The 22973-nt window shown below is 36.1% G+C and overlaps 3 protein-coding genes across 5 annotated transcripts; 1 reads left to right on the top strand and 2 right to left on the bottom strand.

Annotated features, from left to right (window-relative positions):
* The first annotated feature begins 528 nt into the window (after window positions 1–528).
* On the top strand, window positions 529–5121 carry LOC129895640 (glutamate receptor 2.2-like). 3 transcript variants are annotated; one of them, XR_008767810.1, is made up of 5 exons: window positions 529–570; window positions 2036–3366; window positions 3447–3674; window positions 3855–4255; window positions 4785–5121. XR_008767810.1 is itself a non-coding variant. In XM_055971372.1 (3 exons), the coding sequence occupies exons 2-3, from the start codon at window positions 2497–2499 to the stop codon at window positions 3606–3608; spliced, it is 1032 nt and encodes a 343-aa protein (XP_055827347.1). In that variant the 5' UTR covers window positions 1348–1539; window positions 2036–2496; the 3' UTR covers window positions 3609–3751. The 3 variants fall into 3 exon arrangements, 1 of the variants encoding a protein (XP_055827347.1); XR_008767809.1 differs by lacking the exon at window positions 529–570 and adding an exon at window positions 1348–1539; XM_055971372.1 differs by lacking the exons at window positions 529–570; window positions 3855–4255; window positions 4785–5121 and adding an exon at window positions 1348–1539 and having other exon boundaries at window positions 3447–3751.
* A 3525-nt stretch (window positions 5122–8646) lies between these two features.
* Window positions 8647–12586, bottom strand: LOC129895751 (receptor-like protein kinase). Its single transcript, XM_055971514.1, has 2 exons — window positions 9407–12586; window positions 8647–9291 (listed from the first exon to the last, which is right to left on the bottom strand). Exons 1-2 carry the CDS (start codon window positions 12501–12503, stop codon window positions 8945–8947), a joined length of 3444 nt encoding a protein of 1147 aa, XP_055827489.1. The 5' UTR covers window positions 12504–12586; the 3' UTR covers window positions 8647–8944.
* A 2661-nt stretch (window positions 12587–15247) lies between these two features.
* On the bottom strand, window positions 15248–20484 carry LOC129894389 (uncharacterized). The gene is made up of 9 exons (XM_055970061.1): window positions 20238–20484; window positions 19981–20160; window positions 19802–19877; window positions 18369–18498; window positions 18010–18124; window positions 16576–16667; window positions 16402–16471; window positions 16209–16295; window positions 15248–15660 (listed from the first exon to the last, which is right to left on the bottom strand). The coding sequence occupies exons 1-9, from the start codon at window positions 20349–20351 to the stop codon at window positions 15568–15570; spliced, it is 957 nt and encodes a 318-aa protein (XP_055826036.1). The 5' UTR covers window positions 20352–20484; the 3' UTR covers window positions 15248–15567.
* Window positions 20485–22973: the final 2489 nt, after the last annotated feature.

The raw sequence follows: 22973 nt of genomic DNA on the forward strand, positions 1-22973 counted from the left end.
AAAACAACAGAAACCACGAGTCACCAAAATGCTTTTATATTTCTAACCTACGACCAGAATCAAAATTTTCAAAGTCTTGAATAAGCGACTCTCCATGGGTGACGACTATACCTGAGAAGGAAACCAAACCAGATGAGCCCTCCAACTTGCTTGCCAAGAAAAAAAATAAAAGACGAAAAATAGCTCTAATTAAGCTACCGACTACACTATCCTCAATTAATTAAGCTCTAGCATTTGAAAATAATGTGTGTGGAGTAATATTTGAGTTGGCAGTGTGTCTATGAAAGAACAAAAAAATGGTTAGAAAATATGAGTTAAACAGAAATGGACTTTTGTACATGATTTTTCTATGCCTATTTAATGTACTGGTTCTTGTTTCTAGGCGACAAAAGCTCAATGAGTTGTCTATGAGGGAGACGTGATGAAGTATAGTTGGCTTTAAATGTCAAATTAATAGACTTTTTATCAATTAATGAATGCCACCAGAATCCATATACGATCTTGAAAGTAAGGTATTCAATACATCATCCAAGGAAGAAAGCGATAGATTATTGCTTGCTGGCTGTGAGGGTATGAAGCTCATAACTTCTCTCTAATTACTGTTTAAGACTGAATATATTACGAAAATAAAATTGATTTGGTCGTGATTATTGTTGAATGAAGCTGCTTGGTAGGTGTCTAGCTCTATGATGTTGAAATGTGTGTGTGTGATAATACCCTTACTCTCAATTAGTTAGTTGTTTAATCTTTTGCTTTTGGGGCCAACTTTGAAGCCTAATTTCCCAGTCATTTACTTCACTGTTTGCCTGAGCACTCAACAAGTCCAGAATCTTTACTCAGTTCATCAGTATATCTTTCACAGTCTACACTACCAAGTCAAGAAAACAATTCATAAAATAACAAAATAATGGTCCTAGTCTGAATCTTCACCAATTAGTTGTTTACTAGCCTGTAAACTGTTCCATTGCATGCCTATTTTTATTCGAGTCTTCAAAATTATTTCTTTTTATATGCTTTCATTTTACACAAGTATACTTATGTTCATGGTCTTACATTTCCTATTTGAACAAACTGCATTATAGTAATACATTTTAAAAAGGAACAATCTAACTGTAAGGTATCTTGACATCAAAATATTGAAAGCAAGCATGGACTTTTACCAAGTCAACTCCCAGATCCACCCGCCAAGTACCTAAAACATATTTTAATTTGTGATATATGGAATAGTTTGAAACGTCTCGACCAGTCAATTCAGGTATTGTCATCCAGCATTGGAGGAGATGAAATTGATCCTACTATTCTCAATCTCACTCTGGATATGTTGCTCTTTCAGCAATTCACAAAGGAACTTCCAAAATCGCACTGCCAACTTCCAAGTTGGAATGATTCTTGATTTGGAGTCAGTAGTCGGAAGCATGGGTCTAAGTTGCATGTCCATGGCCCTCTCTGATTTCTATTTGATTCATAGCAACTACTCGACGAGGCTTTCTCTTCATGTTAGGGATTCTCAAGGACAAGTCATTGAAGCAGCTGCTGCTGGTACAGAAACCTCAGCTCCCCTATTCCATGCATTTCATGTTATAAACACACTCACATGCTGAGTTTGTTTTTGTCATGTGCAATTCTAGGTAGGAACTAGGATGTGGTCATGTGACACATTCCATTCATCTATGTGTTGTTCCTTGTACCACGATTATTGTGTTGTTTTGTGTAGTTTCTGTTATGTTACTATCTGCTGTTTTTGTTATTATTTGTTGTTTCTTGTACTTCTGTTACTTCTTGTTCGCGGACTGCTTTGGATTGTTTTTCCTTGAGCCAAGGAGCTATCGAAACAGACTCTCTACCTCTGAGGTAAGGGTATGGTCTGCATACACTCTACCCCTCTCCAAACCCCACTTTGTGGGACTACACTAGGTATATTGTTGTTATGTTGATGATGATGATGACTCTGCCTGTAGTTTGAATGCTAAACCTTAGAAGCTCTTCGGATGTATTCGGGTGAGAAATTAATCAAACATTCTTTGCCTTGTTGCAGGTCTTGACTTGTTGAAAGATGTCAAGGTAGATGCAATCTTAGGTCCTCAGACATCTGCACAGGCCAACTTTCTGATGGATCTTGGAGACAGAGCTCAGGTCCCCATAATTTCTTTTTCTGCAACTCCTCCTCTTCATACTCGAACTCCTTTGTTCAATCCACGCAAGGCGATGAAACTCAAGTTGGTGCAATTGCTGCCATAGTTAAAGCCTTCCAGTGGAGTCAGGTTGTTATCATATATGAAGACTCAGAATATGGCAATGGTATTGTCCCATACTTATCTAATGCATTCCAAGGCGTAAATGCTCACATTCCATATAGAAGTGTATTTCCTGTTTCAGCAAGTGATGATTTTGTTCACAGAGTTATACAAGATGATGACTTTACAGACAAGGGTGTTTGTGGTCCATATGTCATATACTCTTGGTGCCAGACTCTTTCTGTAAGCCAAGGAAATAGGAATGATGGATAAAGGTTATGCCTGGATCATCACCAGTGGACTAACGGATTTTGTCAACCTGATGGATTCCGATGTTCCTGATGCAATGCAAGGGGTATTAGGTGTGAAACCTCTTATACCAAAATCTAAACAGCTCAACTCTTTTGCCTATAGGTTGAAAAAAAGATCCCTAGAGAAAAGTCCTGGCATCAGACGAGCAGATTTGAGCATTTTTGGTCTGTGGGCATATGATACATTGTGGGCACTGGCTATGGCTGCAGAAAGAGTTAAATTAAAAGAGACACCAAAGACGTTAGAGAATTCAAGTGTTAATCTCGGTGTTTCAGACCTTTTCAATTTTAAAACGTCAGGAGTCAGCCCACAACTTCTAAAAGCAATGTCAGAGACCAAATTTGAGGGGCTTTCAGGGAAATTACACCTTTTAGATGGTAAGATGGAGTCATCATCCTATCAGATAATTAATGTGGTTGGGAGCGGACAGAAGGAGGTCGGAATATGGATTCCATCTCACGGAATAAGGAGGGAACTGAACATGAACAGTACCACAACTAATCATACAAACTCAAGGATATTTATCAGGAGTATCATATGGCCTGGTGATTCAACAGTTGTGCCCAAGGGCTGGGAAGTTCCAATGTCTGGTAAAAAACTAAAAATTGGAGTGACAGTGAAAGCTGGTTTCACAGATTTCATTAGAGTCACAAGGGATGGTCAGGCTAATGCGCGCATCAGCGGATTCTACATAGACGTGTTCAAATCTGTGATGGAAGCGTTGCCATATGCTGTGCCATATGAGCTTGTTCCCTTTGAAAATCCTGATGGCTCTAGTGCAGGAACTTATAATGATCTTATTCACCAAGTGTTTCTTCGGGTAAGCTAGTCAGACTTAGATGTCTTCATGACTATATTTTTCATTACTAACTTCAGTCTGCAATGATGCAATGTATGCAGAACTATGATGCTGCAGTCGGAGATATAACTGTCACAGCGAACAGATCAAAATACGTGGACTGCACGTTGCCATTTGAAGAAGGAGGAGTTCTTACCATTGTGCCAATCACGTATGAAGATGTCAATGATATATGGGCTTTCCTAAAGCCCCTAAAGAAATAACTCTGGCTGACAAGTATAGCATTTTTTTTCCTTACGGGTCTGACAGTCTGGATACTTGAACATAGGGTAAGTTCTGCCTTTAGAGGACCTCCTTCTCAACATGTTGGCATGATCTTCTACTTTACCTTCTCAACGCTAGTATTTGCACACAGTTAGTACTAAATTAATCTTTCAGATTTTATTTTGACACTTCCCTCTACAATAGAGTACAGAATTCATGAACATGTATGTATTATCTACTTGTAGGAGAAAAAATAGTGAACAACTTAGCTCGACTGGTTGTAGTGGTATGGATGTTTGTCATACTCATCCTGAGCTCCACTTACACTGCAAGCTTATCGTCAAGATTAACCGTACAGAGGCTTCAACCATCAATAACAGATGTCAGTGAGCTCATCACGAAAAGAGAATTTGTGGGGTGCAACTCATTCATAGTGGACTTCTTGAAAAAACAATGATTTGAGGGGTCCAGGATTAGGACATTCACTTCCCCATATGAATGTGATGAAGAGTTGTCTAGAGGGAGTAAAAATGGTGGCATATCAGCATTCTATGATGTCATTCCCTACTCCAAGCTCTTCCTGTCCAAGCATTGTGACAAATACATGACAGTTGGGCCTACCCATCGCACAGATGGCTTTGCCTTTGTAAGACCTTTTGATCTCCCTTGAGTGAAGTTTTACTATAGGTGCTAAGGCATGCGCCTCAGCGCCCATAGGCTTTGTTTTAAAGAAGGCAATACTAGACAATAAATATAATTGGTAAACAAATTGATACATCGATTGTTAACAAACAGAACAAATGGATTTTTTGTGATTAGGAATGACAAACTAAAATTTTAGTATAAGAAAACTAGCTTAAAGGAAAACTAAAAAGCACATCTTTATTGATGTGATTATTACTTCATAGATTCTGCTAAACTATATTTGTTTCAATTTTCTTGCTCAAATATAATAGTTATTCTTCTTATTATATTTGTTTTTCTTTGTGAAAGTTTGTGCTTAAAGCTCCAACAGATATTGACATTTCTCTGTTAAAGCTTGCGTTTTTTCACTTTAGACGAGTGTGTTTTGTGCTGCAAATGACAATCTCATGCTACTGTCTACTGAACTTGGTTCAAAATCAAACAGGCTTTCCCTAAAGGATCTCCTTTAGTTGCTGATGTGTCTCGTGCAGTCATTGAACTAACAGAGAATGGAAAAATACTGGAAATAGAACAAAATTGGTTGAGCAAAGAACCAACCAGTGCAGGACAAGAGGGCAGTATGAACTCAATCATGATCTCGTTGCAAAGTTTCAAAGGCCTTTTTGCCATTACTGGAGGAGTTACAGCAGTATGCCTCCTCATTTTCATAGGCAGTTACCTCTACAAGTATAGAGATTTCCATCGGAGAATCTCGAATTCACCAATCACAATTTGGCCAAAAGTTGTAGCTATTTGCAGACATTTTGATCAGAGATCTCTATCATCTGAACAACCACAAGATAAACTTCCAGAAGCTAGAATTATTCATAACAGTTCTTCAGAAAATTCTATCCAACTAACAGATTTGCCAAGAAATCATTCCAACTCCAATGAAATAGTGTCCTCTGCACCAGAAGAGGTACACGATGCCAGTGGAACAATTCACTGTTCAAATTTGGAAGACATGGCACAACACTCATGAGTAGCCCATCCATCTGCATAACTGAATTGAAGATAGTTTTCAGGGCGATTTCGTTCTCTTTTTTTGGCTTCTGTAAAGTTGCTCCGTACATATTACCAACAAATTGTGCAGTTTTTATCATTTCTCACTTGTTAACCTTTTCTGTGCCTCATCTTTTTCAACATCTTGTAGTATTCTGATTATAAGGGATGATGAGAATCGAACATATTTTAATGACTGCATTTGTATAGTAAAGGTCTGGGAATAACTCAAAAATTTACCAATAACTTTTACTCTGTCCATATCCAGGAAGTTACACAACATATTTTATTGTTGATTTCTTGAAGAAGCAATGAACATCTCCTTCCATTCCATTCTTGTTGGTCTCCTTATTACAATGAGTTCCGCCTTGTGTTTCTCTGGCGCCTTGGGTGGCAACAACTCAGTTATTAGCTTTCAAGTGAGTGTGGTTCTTGATTTGGACACAGAGCTCGGGCACGGGGCTCTCGACTGCCTGACAATTGCCCATCCCGACTTCTATTCACGTCATCCAAACTATACAATAAGGTTGGTTCTCATGTCAGGGACTCCAAAGGAAATGTAATTGATGCTGATGCTTCCGGTAAGTATACTCATTCCATGGAACTTGAGTCAATGAATTCGTCCAAAAGGCTTGGATCCACAATCTTCTCAATTTCTTCAGCTTCTGTCCAAGCTACCTACAAAATGAACTTTCTGAGATAGAATATAAATTTTAATTGACTTAAAAGATTGAAATATCGGGTAAAACTTATCCACACCTAGTGTATACATCAACTCAATATATGCATGTCATGTGTTTGAATTAAGAGTTCATTTTACTTAACCTTGATTAATTAACATGTGTTTTACTTCATTAAATCACCTAATCATAAGAAATTACATTAATTTGGTATATACACCGGATAGGGATAAATTTTTACCGTATAGAACCTATAAAAATTCTATTTTATGCCAGATTAAGCCAACCACTTCTATTGCAAACACATACAATAAATATCATGGTCCAATCCAAATGCAAACATTCAGAACTTTTGACTCAAAGATCAAATACTCAAGTGGACATGGACTTCTATTTGATAAATACAAATGGAGGAGACATATGAGCCAAAGATTAGAGTAGAATGGTTATAATGGACCTCAATAAACAAACATAATTAAATAAGTCTACGGAGATTGATAATTACTTGTATGGAAATATCCGGTATATATTTATTTGGTTATTTTCGAAACGTTTGTTACCCGAAGGGGTAAGACACCAAACATAGTAGACTATAATTCTTTCATTAAAAGGTGTGTGGACTAAAAAAGTCCAGAGACATTTCAGCTGAGAGATGGATACTTCTGCATTATTTGTTTACGCTTAATAAATACTTTAATCTTAATAATTTAAATAAGTCCATTTAATTATTTGCAAGGTCTGAATCTTAATATGTTCGTTTATCTTATTTTACAACTAATTAATGGGTCTGAAAAGGTCTAATGATTAAATTTATAATAAAATCTTAATATCATTAAGATGTCTATATAAAATTTCTACAAAAATGATAGTTCACCGCTATTCTATCTACTTTCACCCACCACCCACAACCACCATTTTCGCCACAACTATCACCACCGTCAATCACCAGCACCTGTCATCCACAACCACCCCCTCCTCAGCCCAACCACAACCACCCGTACCTCCAAACATCAAAATCAATTATCATCACAATAGCTATCATTTGCAATCATCACCATCAATCATTTTTACATCCACTAATCATTACGGATAAGTAATACAACTAAAGCAAGAAATTAGATTTCATATGTTGTTTCCAAGTGAAATAAATGCATGAAGTTAATTTTTACCATCAATGATTAGTTTTTGAATTGAAATATTTTCTAATATATGTTACTGCTATTGAGATTTTGGATATTTATATATGCAATTAAATATTTTAAGTTTTTGATATTAATTGGCGCCTCAATTCAAAAAGGCAAGCGCCTAGCCGCGAGGCGAGGCAGACCCTTATCGCTTTTTGTCACCTTTTGCCGTCCAAAACACTGGGCAGCATGAATGAAATGGAGGCTTGACTCTAGAGTCTTGTGTGATAAAAAGATACCACATAAACTCAGAGGTAAGTTTTACAAAGTGGTGGTTAATTAGACCGTCCTTGTTGTATAAGGTGAAGTGTTAGTCAGTCAAGAACTTACATGTTCAGAAGATGCATGTTGTGGAGGTGAAGATGTTGAGATGGATGTGGGGGCATACTAGGAGTGAAAAGATTAGGAATGAGGTTATCCGGGAGAAGCTAGGAGTGACCTCTATGGCGGACAACTTAGGGAAGTGAGAGTGAGATGGCTGATTGTAAAGGGTATCCGGAGGGGTAGAGGTAGGCCGAAAAAGTATTGAGGAATGGTGATTAGACAGGACATGGCGCAACTTCATATTACCGAAGACATGACTCCAGATAGGAAGGATGGAGATCGCGTATTAGGGTAGACGACTAGTAGGGGTGAAGGGGTGTCTTGTTGTGCGTAGGTTGAGGCTTGTTAGTGCCTATTGTAGTACTAATCATACCCTTATAGTTCTTGCCATATCAGTGTATTATATTTCGATTATCACACTTTTTTGCTGCTTTTACTATTTTTTTCTTATAGACTTTACATTGTCTTTCTTATTATCGACTATGTTTCTTCTCCTTTTAGTTGGATTTGATGCACTTAAGCCGAGGGTCTTTTGAAAACAACCTCTCTATTCTCCTGAGCTATTGGTAAGGTCTGCGTACACTCTAGCCTCCTCAAACCCCACTTAAAATTCAATATTAACATCCCTCCGAGCTAGATATGAAAATTTAATATCTTTTGAGCTCGAATTCAACCTAACCCAACAAGATACGCTTCAAATTTTCAAAACTTTAATTCCTTTAAAGGTAGAATTTAATTACTTGAAATTTTGAATATAGACTCAAAAAAATACTATATTAAAATTTACTATGTCTATGTTGAAAATTTTCAAGTAATTTGGTGTAAAGTTTCAAGTAATTGCTGTAAATGTTTAGCACGTTTCGCAGTAGCAACTGCAACCTGTAATGGATCTAAGAAACCAGCTTACACCCAGTATTGAAAGGCAAATAATATGCACCACGTCTTCCACTATGAATAAAATTGATGAGAGATAAAATAAAAAAGAATATATATATATTTACTTTCCAGTAGGTTTGTGTTGGAAGGGTTGCAAGGAAAGCAACAGAAAGCAGGTATAAGATTCCTCATGCGAATATTTCAACGAGTTTCTTTTAGTGGAGTAATTATACAATTGCAAATATTTAGCTAGGGAGATAGCAATATGGCCTTAACATAATAGATCCTGCTAAGAATTGCAAAAGGAATTGCTTTTTGCTGAGAATATGATTAACCACGATGAACATATCTTAGTTTTCATCCATGTACATGTGATGAAGAAAAACATTTACAGCTACAAGGCTAACACCTATTCTTCCTAAACTGCAGCAGTACATAGATTTCTATCATCATCTACCAATAAAAAGAGACTCAACCTACAGACAGCATTTTGTAACAGGGATTCAAAAATTGTACCTACAACACATCTGAAGTTTATATGGAATCCCCTCTGACTGATACATCAGATACTACATGTCATGCTAGCTAGTACTTGCTTCGTATACTCGAACTTGACCTTGTTAATAGCTTGACTACCTCTTTCATTGAGGGTCTTTTGCTGACTTCCTTATCTGTACATCTAAGAGCCAGTGAAAGCAATTCAATTACTTGTTCCATGACACTTGAGTCGATGAATTCGTCTACAAGGCTTGGATCCACAATCTTCTCAATTTCTTCAGTTTCTATCCAAACAGACCTAACCCAACTCACAATATCTGTATCCCCATAGAGTGAAGGATCCAATGCCTTCTTTCGAGTAATAAGTTCTAACAGGACAATACCATAACTATAAACATCTGACTCCTTGCTCTTTGTAGCTGCAAATGCAGTTTCTGTCAACAAAACAGACAAGACACATACAATATTATTTTCCTACAGATGATGAGGTCTCCAAAGAGAAAGCTAACTGAAAGGAAGTGTGAGAAGAAATGAAAATTACGAAGATACCTGGAGCCATGTATCCAACTGTACCCTGGAGGGTATTGGAGGCGGAAGTTGCTGCAGACTGATCCAGAAGCTCGGCAATGCCAAAATCTGATATGTGAGGCTCCAGATCAGAGTCCAACAAGATATTCATGGGCTTTATATCTCGATGCACGATGGCAGGATCACAGTCAAAATGGAGATATGACAACCCTTGAGCAGTTCCAATAGCAATTCGGTACCGAATGCTCCATTCTACTGTTACAGGTGGCTTAGTCTCATGGAGAATATCATGAAGGCTCCCGTTCTCCATGTAATTATAAAGAATCAGTCCATAATCCTTTCTCAGCCAAAAGTCTTCTAATTTGACAAGATTGCGGTGTCTAACCTTTCCAATTGTCTGAATTTCTCTAACCATACTTCTGCTTCCATCCTTTATACCAACAAAAACCAGCTTTTTCACAGCATACACTTTCCCTGGACCCAAGATGGCCTTATATACAATTCCATGTGCTCCCTTCCCAATGACATACTTATCATTTAGGTTCTCCGTAGCTTCCAATACTTTATTAAGCAGGGATGATGCACCTTCTTGAGCAGAGATTGCAATTCCTTTCCCAGAAGTTTTGCGCCACAGAAGCATGTAAGCAATTACTAGGAATAAGGAAATGGTAAATATGAGTACCCCAAGTGCAATCATTGCCGTTTCTGCTCCACTGAGGTGTCTTCCATTGTTTGATTGAAGATCACAGGGCCTTATAGTGCTATTCTGAGGGCAATTTGAACCTTCTTCTGGATCACAGTGCATGCAAAGGCCCGAATTTCCTGAGAAAGAGGTAGGAGTTAAGTTTAGGAACTTCATCAGATTTGCAGGCACTGGACCAGAAAAGAGGTTGTGTGATACATTGACGAAGATCAATGCACGCATTTCATTAAGAACTCTTAAAGTTCCAGAAAAATTATTGCCAGCAATATCTAACTCCTCCAGGAAAGTATATTTTCCTAGCTCTGCAGGAAGTTCACCTGTCAACCCATTACTACTCAGATTTAACAACCTCAGTGTTTCTCTTGATGCAGTCACAATTGCTGAATGAATTTCGCCACCAAGTGCATTTCCACCAAGCTGCAGCGAGGAGAGCTTCTTGAGTTTAAACAAGGAGGTGGGAATACCCCCTGAAAGATTATTCTCACTCAGACTCAAAATGGATAGCTCTCCCAAGGTTCCAAATGTGGATGGGATCGATCCACTCAACAGATTATGACTTGCGTCAAACTTGAACAGTCTCTGCCAGATTGAAAGTTGAGATGGAAGTACACCTTCCAAAACATTGTACGACAGATTCAAATCCTGGAGGTTGACAAGGTTTGCCAGCTCTGGTGGTATAAACCCTGAGATCTTATTCACTGATAAGTCAATTGACGTAGCATTTCCAAGATTTGCCAAACTTGAGGGTATTTTCCCACTGAATCCATTCTCACTGAGATCCAAGAAAATAGGATTTGTATTCTTAACAAAATCTGGAATGACACCAGAGAGATTATTCTTTTTGAGAATTACTCTCTTCAAAGTAGAACACTTCCCTAATTGAGAAGGAATGCCACCTTCGAGATGATTATAACCTAACAAAAGCTTCTCCAGTTTCTTGCCAAAACAAAGATTAGGTGGAACAGGACCTGTGAAGGCGTTGTTCGTGAAATCCAGCAGTGTTAGACTGCTGTTAATCCCCAAACCTTGAGGTATAACTCCAGTAAACAGGTTGTCAAACAAGGATATGTTCTTCAATTGTTTCAACTCAGTCATTTCAAGAGGTAACTCCCCAGTCAGGTTGTTCCGATAGACAAGAAGATGTTGAAGACTTTGAATCTTCCAAATAGTGCGGGGAATCTCACCACTCAATTTGTTGGAATATAGAGAGAGATACTGCAACTGGCTGAGTGACCCTAGTTCACTAGGAATTTCACCTTCCAGTTGGTTTTCCGGTAAATGTAATTCCAGCAAGGCCTGGCACTTCCCCAGCTCAGGTGGTATTTTTCCAGAGAAATTGTTGTCAGTAAGGTAAAGCTTCTCCAACTTTGTGAGGTGGCCTAGAGAAGCAGGAATGGGGCCACTTAAACCAGAAGAATAAGCAGCAAGAACTTTTAAGTTAGAACAATTCATCAAACTTAATGGAAGTTCCCCATTGAAACTGTTGGATGACAAGACCAGAGTGTCAAGATCTCTGCAGTTACCTAAACTGAAAGGGATACTTCCTTCTAGACTATTATTGCTCAAGTCCAAATAAACAAGGTGTTCTAGCTTATCTAAATTCTCAGGCAAACTACCAACTAAATGATTCTCATTCAAATACAAGTCTTGCAAGTTTGTACAGTTTCCTATGGAAGACGGAATTGGACCGGACAACTGATTCTCATAAAGAAAGAGAGACAAAAGCTGAGTCAAGTTACCAATGCTGGATGGGATGGAACCATTTAACCTGTTTTGGCTTAAGTAGATAGTATTCAAATGTGGTATAGAAAACAAGGAATCAGGAATATTACCAGTCAATGAATTAGAGTAGAGGCTTATGTAGGTTAATTTGTGTAAATTTCCAATCTTTGAAGGGATTTCTCCAGTAAATGTGTTATAGGACAGATCTAAGTAATCAAGAAGAGTGCAATTTGTGAGCTGAGAAGGAATGGAGCCAGAGAAAGCATTAACCCCCAAATCAATGGTACGCAAGTTCTTCAAATAAGCAATTTCAGGTCCCAATTGGCCAGAGATATCATAACCAGAGAGGTTCAAAGAGGTGACAAAGTGGTTGTTATCACATTCAACACCAACCCAAGAACAAGGAGTGAAATCTGAAGCATTCCAAGAAGACTTGATAGAAGAGGTTACATCAGTCCAGTGACTAAAAAGGGAAAGTAGAGCTGTGCCATCAGGACTGAGAGCACAAACCGACAGAGAGAAGCAGAAACAGTAGAAAAAGATCAAATTTTTAACAGCAGTCTTCATAATAATTTGGAGAAGATGTAAGAGAATAAGAGTGGTATTATGGAAAATATTTGGGAGTAGCATATATAAAAAGAAAATTTGAAGTTGTAATTTAAGGAGAATGAAGTAGTAGTTTTTCTTCTTCATCTGGGAATTTTCTTGAATAAAGTGTTGGTCAAAGTGTGAAAGGAAATGAGAACATGTTGAAGAAACACGTCAAAGGGATAAATGTGAGCTGTCAAAAAGGAGTGTGTAGTTTTAACAACCTTAATCCTTCTTTTTAATTAATTTAATAAAATAAAGAAATGCTCTTTTTGACCTTCTTCTACTCAATTTCCATGTTCGACGACCAGCACCAGGCTCACTGCCTCACTTTTTAATTTAACTAACAACATTCATAAATTAAATGTAAATATGGAGCTGAAGAAGCTGAGTTGGGACACTTTTTGTACCCTCTTCAAAAACACATATCAATACGCTTATTTATGGACAAATTATGACTAACTAATTTAGCTCATCATTTCTCGGTTAACTCCAAATCTAAAATAATATTACACTAATTTTAAAGATAGGAACTATAATTTTTTTATTAACTCCTCATGTGAAGCTCTCTCTTTTTTCATTAATAAATATGGGTTATTCACTCCACGTTTTCTCATTCATCTTCTACTTTTTTTTCTACTTTATATTTTGAGTTTAGAAATTTGATAATCGTGTCTCAACAATCCAGAAGGTCTGTATATTTAATTGAATCAAATGTTTGTAAATGAAAAGAATATTGTAAAAAAAAATATATCGATGATTCCTTTTGGTGTTTAGGGTTGAGTCCCTTTTGATTTTCAACTCCGAATAAGCTTTTACCTATAGTTTGTTCACATGTTTGTAATTCTGGGGGATTAAGAGTGTTATATATGAAACGTATGCATTATTGATGTAAGTACTCTCATTTCATATGTTGTCAGTACTCAGTGAGTGAATACAAGCTTTTTCCTGAATGCTCCCTGAGTGAATGTTCTTGTATCAGAACTTGGGAGATGTCTAGCTCACTCTTTTGGCCTTAGCATTATAGATTTGATCTGTTTTTTCTCCTAATGGCATTCAAAAATTGGCTTTGCAATACAATTTTTTGTCCTTTCTCCGAACTGTAATCGATGTTAAATGGATGGCAAAAACTTGTTGGGAGACCGTGCCATAAATTCCTTTCCAAAGAGCAATAGGCAACTATTGAAAATATTCACACTGAGAGGAAAGCAACAAAGTGGCATTCCTTTGCCTTATCATAGACCGTCGAAAGTTGCCATCAATCACGAAATTTTATTGCCTCTCAACAAATGTAATTTGAAACCAATATTAAATGGGAAAACCAATTGGATTTTAATCACCAATTAGCAAGTCTCCTCACTCCTCACATCATTTTTACTTTGTCCTCCTGAAAATATATATTTTCATTTTTACTTGACAATTTACATATTTTACCCTTAACCTTAATTACTTACTAACAATTAATAAAGGTATCGTAATAAAACAACATATCAATCATTATTTCTTAAAAAATGTGCAAAATCCAAACTGAACAAGGAAATATATAGTAACACTTTTAACTCAATCGAAGTACCCAGTCCATGACACCAAAAAATTAAAAATAATTTGTCATGATTAAGTGATACATTAAAGTGACTATACTTACTAGTTACCAAGTATGACTTAATGGTAACAGTGTGTGTGAAAGTGCATCAAATATTCATTGTTTTTATGTATAACAGGAATGCGGATAAATTTTTACTCGCCGCCCAAACGGACAAATTCTCTGCTTAGGATTCATTTGCTGTGCTTACAAGTTACACGAAAATTACAAGGCACTGATAACTTATGTAATATATAAGATAGAAATAGAATCAATGATGCAGTAAATACTACTCCACACAAGTAATGTTGCATAGAGAGCACTTACTTTAAAGATATTTTCATAATACATTTTTCCCCATGAACACTCTACTAAACATCCTATTCCACACAAGTAAAACAATTGATCCAAAAAAGAAACAAATACGAATATTATTTAATGCAACAAACCAAACACTTCATTAGTTAGGTAAAAATTATCTCAAAAAGCAAACCAAACGCTGCATAATCATGTGGAGATCATCTTTTCAATCCTCCAACCAAACGACCCATTGATAAAACTTACGGACTGTACCATGATGATTTCATGTAGCATTCAAAAATATTTAACCAATTAAATCAAGTTATTCGGTTTAGCACCTTTATATATTATTATTTTTTTGAAAAAAAAAAGAGGTAGAAATACCGACTGATTTAGAATCTAATGGATTTTCTAAACCTACAAAATCCTTTAACTATTGCTCTTCAAAGTCACTCACTCTAAATTGTTACAGATCATATATCCAACCAATCAACCATGAAAACTCAAGGAGTCCGACTTTCTTTTGCAAATGGAGTTAGCTGAGCAAAAAGGAAACAAGCCAGAAAGCTCAAACCTAGCACACCAGCCTGAAACAAACAAGAACCATCTTCTCACAGGGTGCCGCATCAACATCTATACGATCGTGCACATTCTGCATGCGGAACAAAATACCTGGATAAAGCAACTCCAGCGATTGCCAGCCCCCAAGTAAAAGGAAGTCCCCTCTTTTTGCACAAATCCTGCATAACACAAGCACAATGGAATTTCCAGGACAATCCAGTCTTCCAGGATCAGAAAACCTGGATGTTATAGTGTTATCATCAGTTTAAGTAAGGGGTTAATGGAGTGACTGACAACCCTAACCAGAGAGAGTTGAGATGGATGCTAATCGCATTATGATCTCAATTTATGATGCAGATTCTATTTCACTCCATACATAATACGTTGTTAGAGGTGCTAAGTCAGCTGAGGTTTAAAACATATTTTAACACAAAATAAAGAAATTCCCAAATGTAGAATACAATGTGACACCACAGACCAACAAGATTTAAGGCCAAAAATTAAATGCATCCTATGACATGTCACAAAATGTGAGCGCTGAATAAGCTGACAATGTTGAAATGACTGCTTCAAATGCATGTCTTGGATAAACTATGATATGGTCCAAAAAGATGTTCATGTCAAGATGATAATGCTCATGACTTGATGATAGCAAGGATGCATGCAACAGCTGCATGATGCATTTGTATTTGGCAGAGCATAGAGAACAGAATACATCCCCTGCAGCTACTGGTAGGTCAGAGTTGGAGGAGCTCCATTGGAATTGGGGGCAACAGCTGAGTGGCCAAAGTCCTTCCTTTTCCCGAATGGATTCTTTGAATATGTAGCTGAATATTAAGGAGAAACATAGTCACCCAAAGAATGTTACAATAGATTATAAATTTAGATAACTAAGATTCCTAAAAGAAGTAATTTCCATGAGCTGGTGATCACACCTTTGTAAGATAAATTAGCATACCTACTTCTCACAAAGATCATGGTTTAATATGTATTTAGGAAAAGGCTACAGATAAAGAGTAAGCTTTTAAAGAAGAATAGCCCTTTCTCAAATGTCACATGCAGAGGCACATAAAGCACTATCATCATTTTCTCCTTTCATTTTGGACGCTAGGGAAGAAAAAGAATGGGAAAAGGATTAAAAGGTTGGCCACAAAATTTACAAAGGAAGAATAAACCAACATCAGAAATAAAATGGTAGTCAGGTGCAACCCTGTTAGAAGCAATCATAGTGATATTTGCCCAACATCAAGTCCACACTTTCAAGTCAACAGTCAGACTCAGAGTGGCAGTAACAAAGTAAAAAGGATGACTGTGATATATCAAGCTCTGGTAGACCGTAGATGAGACAACTAAACAAGAAAGAAAGGATATTGAATTCGCATGCCAACTGAACCAGAGCTTGGTATGACAGCACCCTGCAAACTGTGATGTACATTGGTGGCGCTATTCACATCCTGCATATACCACGGGCAGAAGTTGATAAGAAGAAGAAGCATAGAATGTACGCGCAAACTAAAGATGAATCAAGAAGAATTTTGTACAGGATTATACAAAACTTACTTCAAATTCTATGAAACACACTGTATGTCTTTCCTGTCTCAAAACCTTCATCTGCTTAAAACCAGGTTGTCTGATAGTACATTAAGCAAATGAATAGATTAGACATTAGCGGGAGACATAAAAACAAGAAATAGTACTTCCGCATAAACGGAATAGCAAAATGCAGAGCCATACCCGCTGATAAGGCCCCTCAGCTCGTCCTCATTTATATTCTCTCCAAGATTACCAATGAATAGGGTATTACAGGGAGGGTTGTCTTTAGTATTCTACAGTAAGTTAAGAAAAATAGATCAGTGGACAAAGCAAAACACAAACTATACCATACAAGGTGCATTAATATTCAGAACAAGCATATACTGCTGAAATGCTACATCCACCAACTATATAAAGCATTACTCTGTCCCAACAATATCAGCAGTAACACAGTCTCAAAAAGATCTGCAGAACACAGATACTAATATACTGAAGGAAGTCAGATCCAACCAACTTAACAGTAAAGTTAATGCTCTAAGCCGTAAACGAATATGCCATAGTAAACCCAGATTAAAAACGGAAACAAGACAACCTAAAAAAGAAGCACAAAAGAGAAGGCACGCTGGAAAAGATGTCAACCCTTGGGGGTCGTTTGGTTTGAAGATAAGTTATGTTGGGATAAGTTATGTTCGGATAAGTTATGCTGAGATTAGCTATGCTGGAATTAGTTTTTATTGATTTTTTGGTTTGTCATATTCGAAATAATATGCATTGCATAATTTCTAAGAATAAGTTGTTTGTTTACAAAAATATCCTCCATCTTATTTAGTTTTTTATACTTCCTATGCAAGCTTTAGTTATTCATTCTTAAAAAAAAAAAATCATCCTATTTAGCTTAAATATTTTTGTGTGTGCATTCTCATGATTGTGCCGTGTGTTTTTAAATATAAAACTTTCATCTTATTGAGCTTAAAAATAAAACTTTCATCTTAAGTTTGTTAAAGTAAAGAGATTTTATTGTTGATGTCACTTCATTTAAGTACATATAACTCCTATATTGTAAACTATTAAAGTTATTTTCATCTTAATTGATATATAACATACAAATTTTCAAGTGATTTAAAGACTATTTAATTAAAAATATAAGAGAAATCAAAATATAAATAAACATAAGAATTAGTTAAATAAATTCAAACGTACCATATATTCATAAATAAAAATTGCATTTATAGTGTAATATTTTAATGGAAAAATATATTATCATAAAAATAACAAGTAGTAAAGGTTATGAATGTTATTATACATGGTATTAACAATTATTTGAATATACATGGATGTAAAAGTGATGTATAAAAGAGGGTTTAAGGGAGGTAATTTTGTTATTTTACATTTTTATCCCGGGATAAGTTATCCCTGCATTAGTATTCACCCACAGGTAGGTATAACTTATCCCAATCATAATTATTAATCTTGGGATAAGTTATCCCAGACTTTGTAACCAAACAAAGAATTGTGGTGTACTAAAAACTTATCCCAGGACTATTTTTTCTTATCCATCACATCAAACTACCCCTTAGTACACAAAAGGTTGCAAATCCCACACAAATGACAGAGGCAGAGAAATGCATGCATCACCTGGACTGGAGCATAACTGCTTGGTGCTGGCACAGGAGCAGGTGCAGCCATTGGCATGTGCGCAACAGGGTAGCCTCCATATGGATTGTATGGTGGAGGAGCTTGAGTGATATACCTGAGAAATACAATTCCTTACTTTTTTGTATTTGGGGGGTGGGTTGGGTGTTGGAAATAAAGGAGATACAATCATTAACCTCCTTTTAACTTTCTTTTCTTTTTCCTCCTAGCAACTTGATTATAAATAGTTCAAAAATTAGCTCTATGTTGCTAGAACAATCAATTCCTGTCGCTATCACACTTTTCATCATAAAGTTGTCTTAATATGCAAAAGAAAATTTTGTATTTAGAAGAACTCTTACCCATGTGGTGCCCAGACAGGTGCGGGAGGAGGGTGGAAAGGCGAGGGACTTGAATAACCAGAGTGTGTGTAATCACCTCCAGTACGCATACGTTTACTCTGGTCATGTGCATTTGAATCAGCTACAATTCCTGCAGACAAATCAAATAAGAAGAATCTAGTGTAACGTTGTTTTGTCATACAAATAAAGGTGGGTAAAACCACTAGAGCAGATAATCTCAGAGGCGCTAAAAGATCAACCACAAATGAGAAATCCGCAAACAGTGGAATAAATACCAATACAAATCAAAAAAAAAACATAAAGTTGCTAAGTTGAGGAAGTCATAAAAGTTAATGTAATCCAAAATATTCCATTCTTTTAAAAGAAAATCAATGAAGTGCCCCAAACTATTCTCCCTTTGCCTTGCTTAACACTTCTGTGAAAATTTACAAGCAATATGAGTAAGAGTTTGCCAGGTTAACAGCTATTCTGACACTCTGAAACATTTATTTTCCACCATGGTCTATAAACAATAGAAACAATCATTTTCCCCGTAACTAATCTTACCATTAAAAAATGTGGGCTGGGAGGCAACATGCGTAGGAGGAAGAACAAGTAAGACTAATGTCAGTCTTTGATTCCCTAATCTTCTGACAGAGTGGTTTAGATAATGCTCGGTATCCAAGTATAAGATATTTGAATTTTCCACTACTACCATACCTAAGGAAATCTCATGTAAGTTTATTAAGTTCTTTTCGGTGGACGTCTATTCAAAAAAAATAAGGTTGACCCCTCCGGGTACATATAGCCTCCTAATCTCCAGCAGATAATCCCACAGAAATTTAAACTCAAAATAATCAGCCAACGCAATTCTAGATATGTAAACTCAAGACAGTGCACAGCACATCTCACTTGGTAAGAACAAGCTAGCACTTGCCACATAAAATAGCTTGCCCTTGTAAGATTGAAGTGAATAGGTGAGACTGCTTTAAAAAGGAATAACAGCCAAATCCTTCATTAATCTTCTCAGGTACCTTAAAGTTTTATGCTTGCAGAGGCAGACATGGATTTTAGAAAATAGAGTGACCCATAGACAACCAAAGTGACGATCTCCCTTAGCATTTATTGATTATAAACAATATCAAAAGTACCTATAAGTCAATATAATTAATAATTTAAAATATTTAAAAAGAATTTAAGAAATTGTACTCAAATAATTGATTGGCTTTCCATATAGTAACACATTCACATAAAATGGTTACTAAAAAGGTACGTACTATTTTGTGCATTGAATGAAATGATATTAAGTATTCCTACTTGCATTATTTAACCAAAGAAGTAAGCCCTTTTTCCCTGCAAAACCTTGATTACAAGGACATGTATATAATTTTTTTAAGTAGAAAGCAGAAAGAAAAGCAAGAAGCTAAAGAGAGAAGTCAATAATAAAAATTCACCTCTTTTGACAAAGAGATTTTTCTTGGCCATCTCAGTGTGCAGAACACATTTCCCCTCCGTGTCAAAAACCAAACCCTACAGTCATCCAAGAACGAAATTATGCAAAAAAAAAAAAGAAAGAAAGAAAGACATTTTCAGCAGCGAGAAAAAGCTGGAGAAGAATATCATGAAAAATGACCTGAATGGCGTCCTTTGCACCTATAGCACATTGATGGTTGGAGAATAAGGCAAAACCCATGGGTAGTTCTCCTTTGAAATTGAGCTGAGATGCTTCGTAACCTGGCAACCACCTCAGAAGGTTCACCAATTCTCTCTCCTTTACATCCTGCGGTAGCCCGGAGATGAAAATCGTCCGAACCTGAAAATGACAGGACCGGTAATTAAGTGAAGGAGAAAGTAAGGAAGAATCTGCAAGTGTTTTATATGGGTGTTTACCTCATCGATGGGCATTGAGTGATGGTGATGATGTGGAGGAGCGGCAGAAGGAGGAGGAGGGGCTTGAGATGGAGGCCATTGTTGGTGGTATGGGTGAATACCATTACCAGCCATCTGCAATCCTTACAAGTTTACAACCACAGCTTAAACCCTAGAAGACCGATTGGGGACTTTGGGGATAATAACAAAGACGCAGAAAGAGAGAGAGTGGTTTTTGGTCCAAATACACTATTTATATAGTTATAATAATATTTTTTAAGTTACACTAATCACGATTTGTTCAAGTTTTGGGATTCCCCGGTTTGGCTTTTTTATGAAGAAAAGTTATCTATATATATATTACTATATTTACTATTATTCTTTATCATTCGTAAAAATCTCAAAAATTCTTTTATTTTTGACTCTGATCTTTGTCACAGATACATTCTATTCCAGTTGTCCCAACTATCCTAAATCCTCGCCTATTTTCAAGCCACAAACAATGCAATTATTTTTTTGAATTTTCAGTCCAAGTTTTACTCAATTTCAAGCTTCTAATTAAGGTAATTCAAGTTCTTCCTTCTTTGTCATCTCGCTTCGATTTCACCTCTTTCAACTTTTCATTGATTTCTACTGTAATTTTTTATTGTTTTTACTCCTTTTGTTCACTGATACACATGGATTCAGCTCCATCTTTTAGCTTTGGTCTCACACAGTTGAATCAAAATCAAAGAATTCTTGTTTCACAGAGTTCTGATTCATCTTGAGAAGGTTACCACGAGTTTAGATCCAAACAACATAATGATCCTGTAGTTATGGATAAATTACATGCGAAATTGAAGTCGAAATCTCCAGTTCAACAAGCACCCACAGAAGCAGAGAAAAAAATTGAAGGGGTTACAACACACCCTAATCTCCCAAAGGCATGAGTTCATCTAATCTATTTTCTGTTATTTTTATTTTTAAATCTCGATTTTTCTAATTCATTTCAATGTACCTTTCTTAAAGTTCGTATGCTGATACTTAAGATTCTGATATGGTTTTTATTATTATTTTTCTTATACATAAGGCTTACTGCTTTTTATAATTTTTCGATACATCTACATAAGGGTTTTCTGATTTTGTGTGGTTTATGATGCATTATTTTCTGCTTTTTCTATTATTTTTGATATGTAAGGGCAAAACAAAGTGTCTCATATCAATATACATAAGTTTTATAAGTATACTGATTAGTCATGCACCTGATACATAAAGTCACTTTGTATTATATATTCTAATGTATCATTTTATGTCACGTATTCATGAAGTCAGATAAACAATGTATCAAGTACAAGTTGTATTTATTCATTTGTTCTGGCAATGCAGGGACTGAAGTACATCATCAAAAGATCTTTTTCCACTCTTTGAGATCGGCACTACATATACTGCTAATTATATTGATGATTTAAAATCATCAATAGGTAAAGAAGCTATCCAGTTATTTAGACAAACTATCTTTGGTCACTACCTAGATATGTCATAGTGTAATTTTCAAGGTCAAATCATCAAATGTCTCTTACTTCTCGAGGTGGAGCAGAAAAACACAGATGAATTGCACATTCATCACGTTCAGGGTAACATACTCCATTTCTCAATTAAGAAATTTGCTATTATTATCAATTTGCAATGTACCGATAATATGGATGAATTTTCAAAGGGTAAAATAGCATTTTTCAAATTTATAAAAGGCATGAGGCAGGAGTTTACTACTCCCAAACAAATGTATCATTTGGGCAGCATACCATATGCTCTCAATGCATGGATTTACGAATATGCATCTCAGGTCCCTTCTAAAATTATCATAAGAGTGGGTAATCATATTCCTAGAATTCTTAATTGGCGTGTTGTTGCAGTCAACCCAAATTTGAGACCTTCATGTCTAGCATTTTCAGTTAGGTATATTTCATAAAATCATATTCATATTTATATCAAATGTATATATCATTTGTTGCTTATTAACTATAGTGTAAGATTATTTATTTTTCAATTATGCTCTGATTCAGTATATACAACATTTATGACACATTCAATAGTCTTGAATCTAATACAATAGACTTTTTTTTGATACATTAGACTCCTGTCATGCACCCATAATACATAATGATACTTGTTTTATTTTTTCTGCTTTTCACTCTATTTTTTTCAATATACATGCTCCAATATTGTCCCAACTCAAGATGAAATGGAATCACTTGACATTCCTAGCAGTGAACCTCCTTATAAAACTACTACATCAGCTGCCAAGCCCAAATTAATGGAACCTCAAGAACTATTCGGATTTGAGGACTTTTCAACTAAACCATCCGAAGAATTGTTAAGAAGATCCGATCGTGTTTCTGATACATCTTCTCCACCTCCTCTCAAAAGAAGGAAGATTGCTCGTGGTAAAAAATTAATTCTAGTAGAAACGGTTAACAAAGACAAAGATGTCATACCACCAAAGCTATCCAAAAAGTCTGTTTCTACTACTACAGAACCAGTGGCAAAGTCAGTGGGGAGGAGGTGAATCTTCCGATCAATCGGATCAAATTATTCATGTGGAATTCAAAGCCTTAAAGAAGTCTCTAAATAAATACGTAAGTTATTAGTATAAGATTTAAGTTAGTCAATATACTTTTAATAAGTTGATATATTCTGATTTTTTATATTATTGTATTAAGGTTGACCGAAAGTTCAAGCGATTAGAAAATAAAATCGATTCAAATCACATCGATCTCT

The sequence above is a fragment of the Solanum dulcamara genome, chromosome 7 (genome assembly GCF_947179165.1).
Source record: "Solanum dulcamara chromosome 7, daSolDulc1.2, whole genome shotgun sequence".
Lineage (NCBI taxonomy): Eukaryota > Viridiplantae > Streptophyta > Magnoliopsida > Solanales > Solanaceae > Solanum > Solanum dulcamara.

What these genes read in the sequence shown, in the direction of transcription:
- LOC129895640 (XM_055971372.1), top strand. Translation starts at nt 2,497, where the DNA reads ATGATGGATAAAGGTTATGCCTGGATCATCACCAGTGGACTAACGGAT. An exon ending in TTCACCAAGTGTTTCTTCGG is followed by an intron (nt 3,367 to 3,446) that starts GTAAGCTAGTCA and finishes CAATGTATGCAG; the next exon opens with AACTATGATGCTGCAGTCGG.
- LOC129895751 (XM_055971514.1), bottom strand. Translation starts at nt 12,503, where the DNA reads ATGAAGAAGAAAAACTACTACTTCATTCTCCTTAAATTACAACTTCAA. An exon ending in AGTTGGATACATGGCTCCAG is followed by an intron (nt 9,292 to 9,406) that starts GTATCTTCGTAA and finishes TTTTGTTGACAG; the next exon opens with AAACTGCATTTGCAGCTACA.
- LOC129894389 (XM_055970061.1), bottom strand. Translation starts at nt 20,351, where the DNA reads ATGGCTGGTAATGGTATTCACCCATACCACCAACAATGGCCTCCATCT. An exon ending in GTGCAAAGGACGCCATTCAG is followed by an intron (nt 19,878 to 19,980) that starts GTCATTTTTCAT and finishes GGATGACTGTAG; the next exon opens with GGTTTGGTTTTTGACACGGA. An exon ending in CTGAGGGGCCTTATCAGCGG is followed by an intron (nt 16,472 to 16,575) that starts GTATGGCTCTGC and finishes ATGTACTATCAG; the next exon opens with ACAACCTGGTTTTAAGCAGA.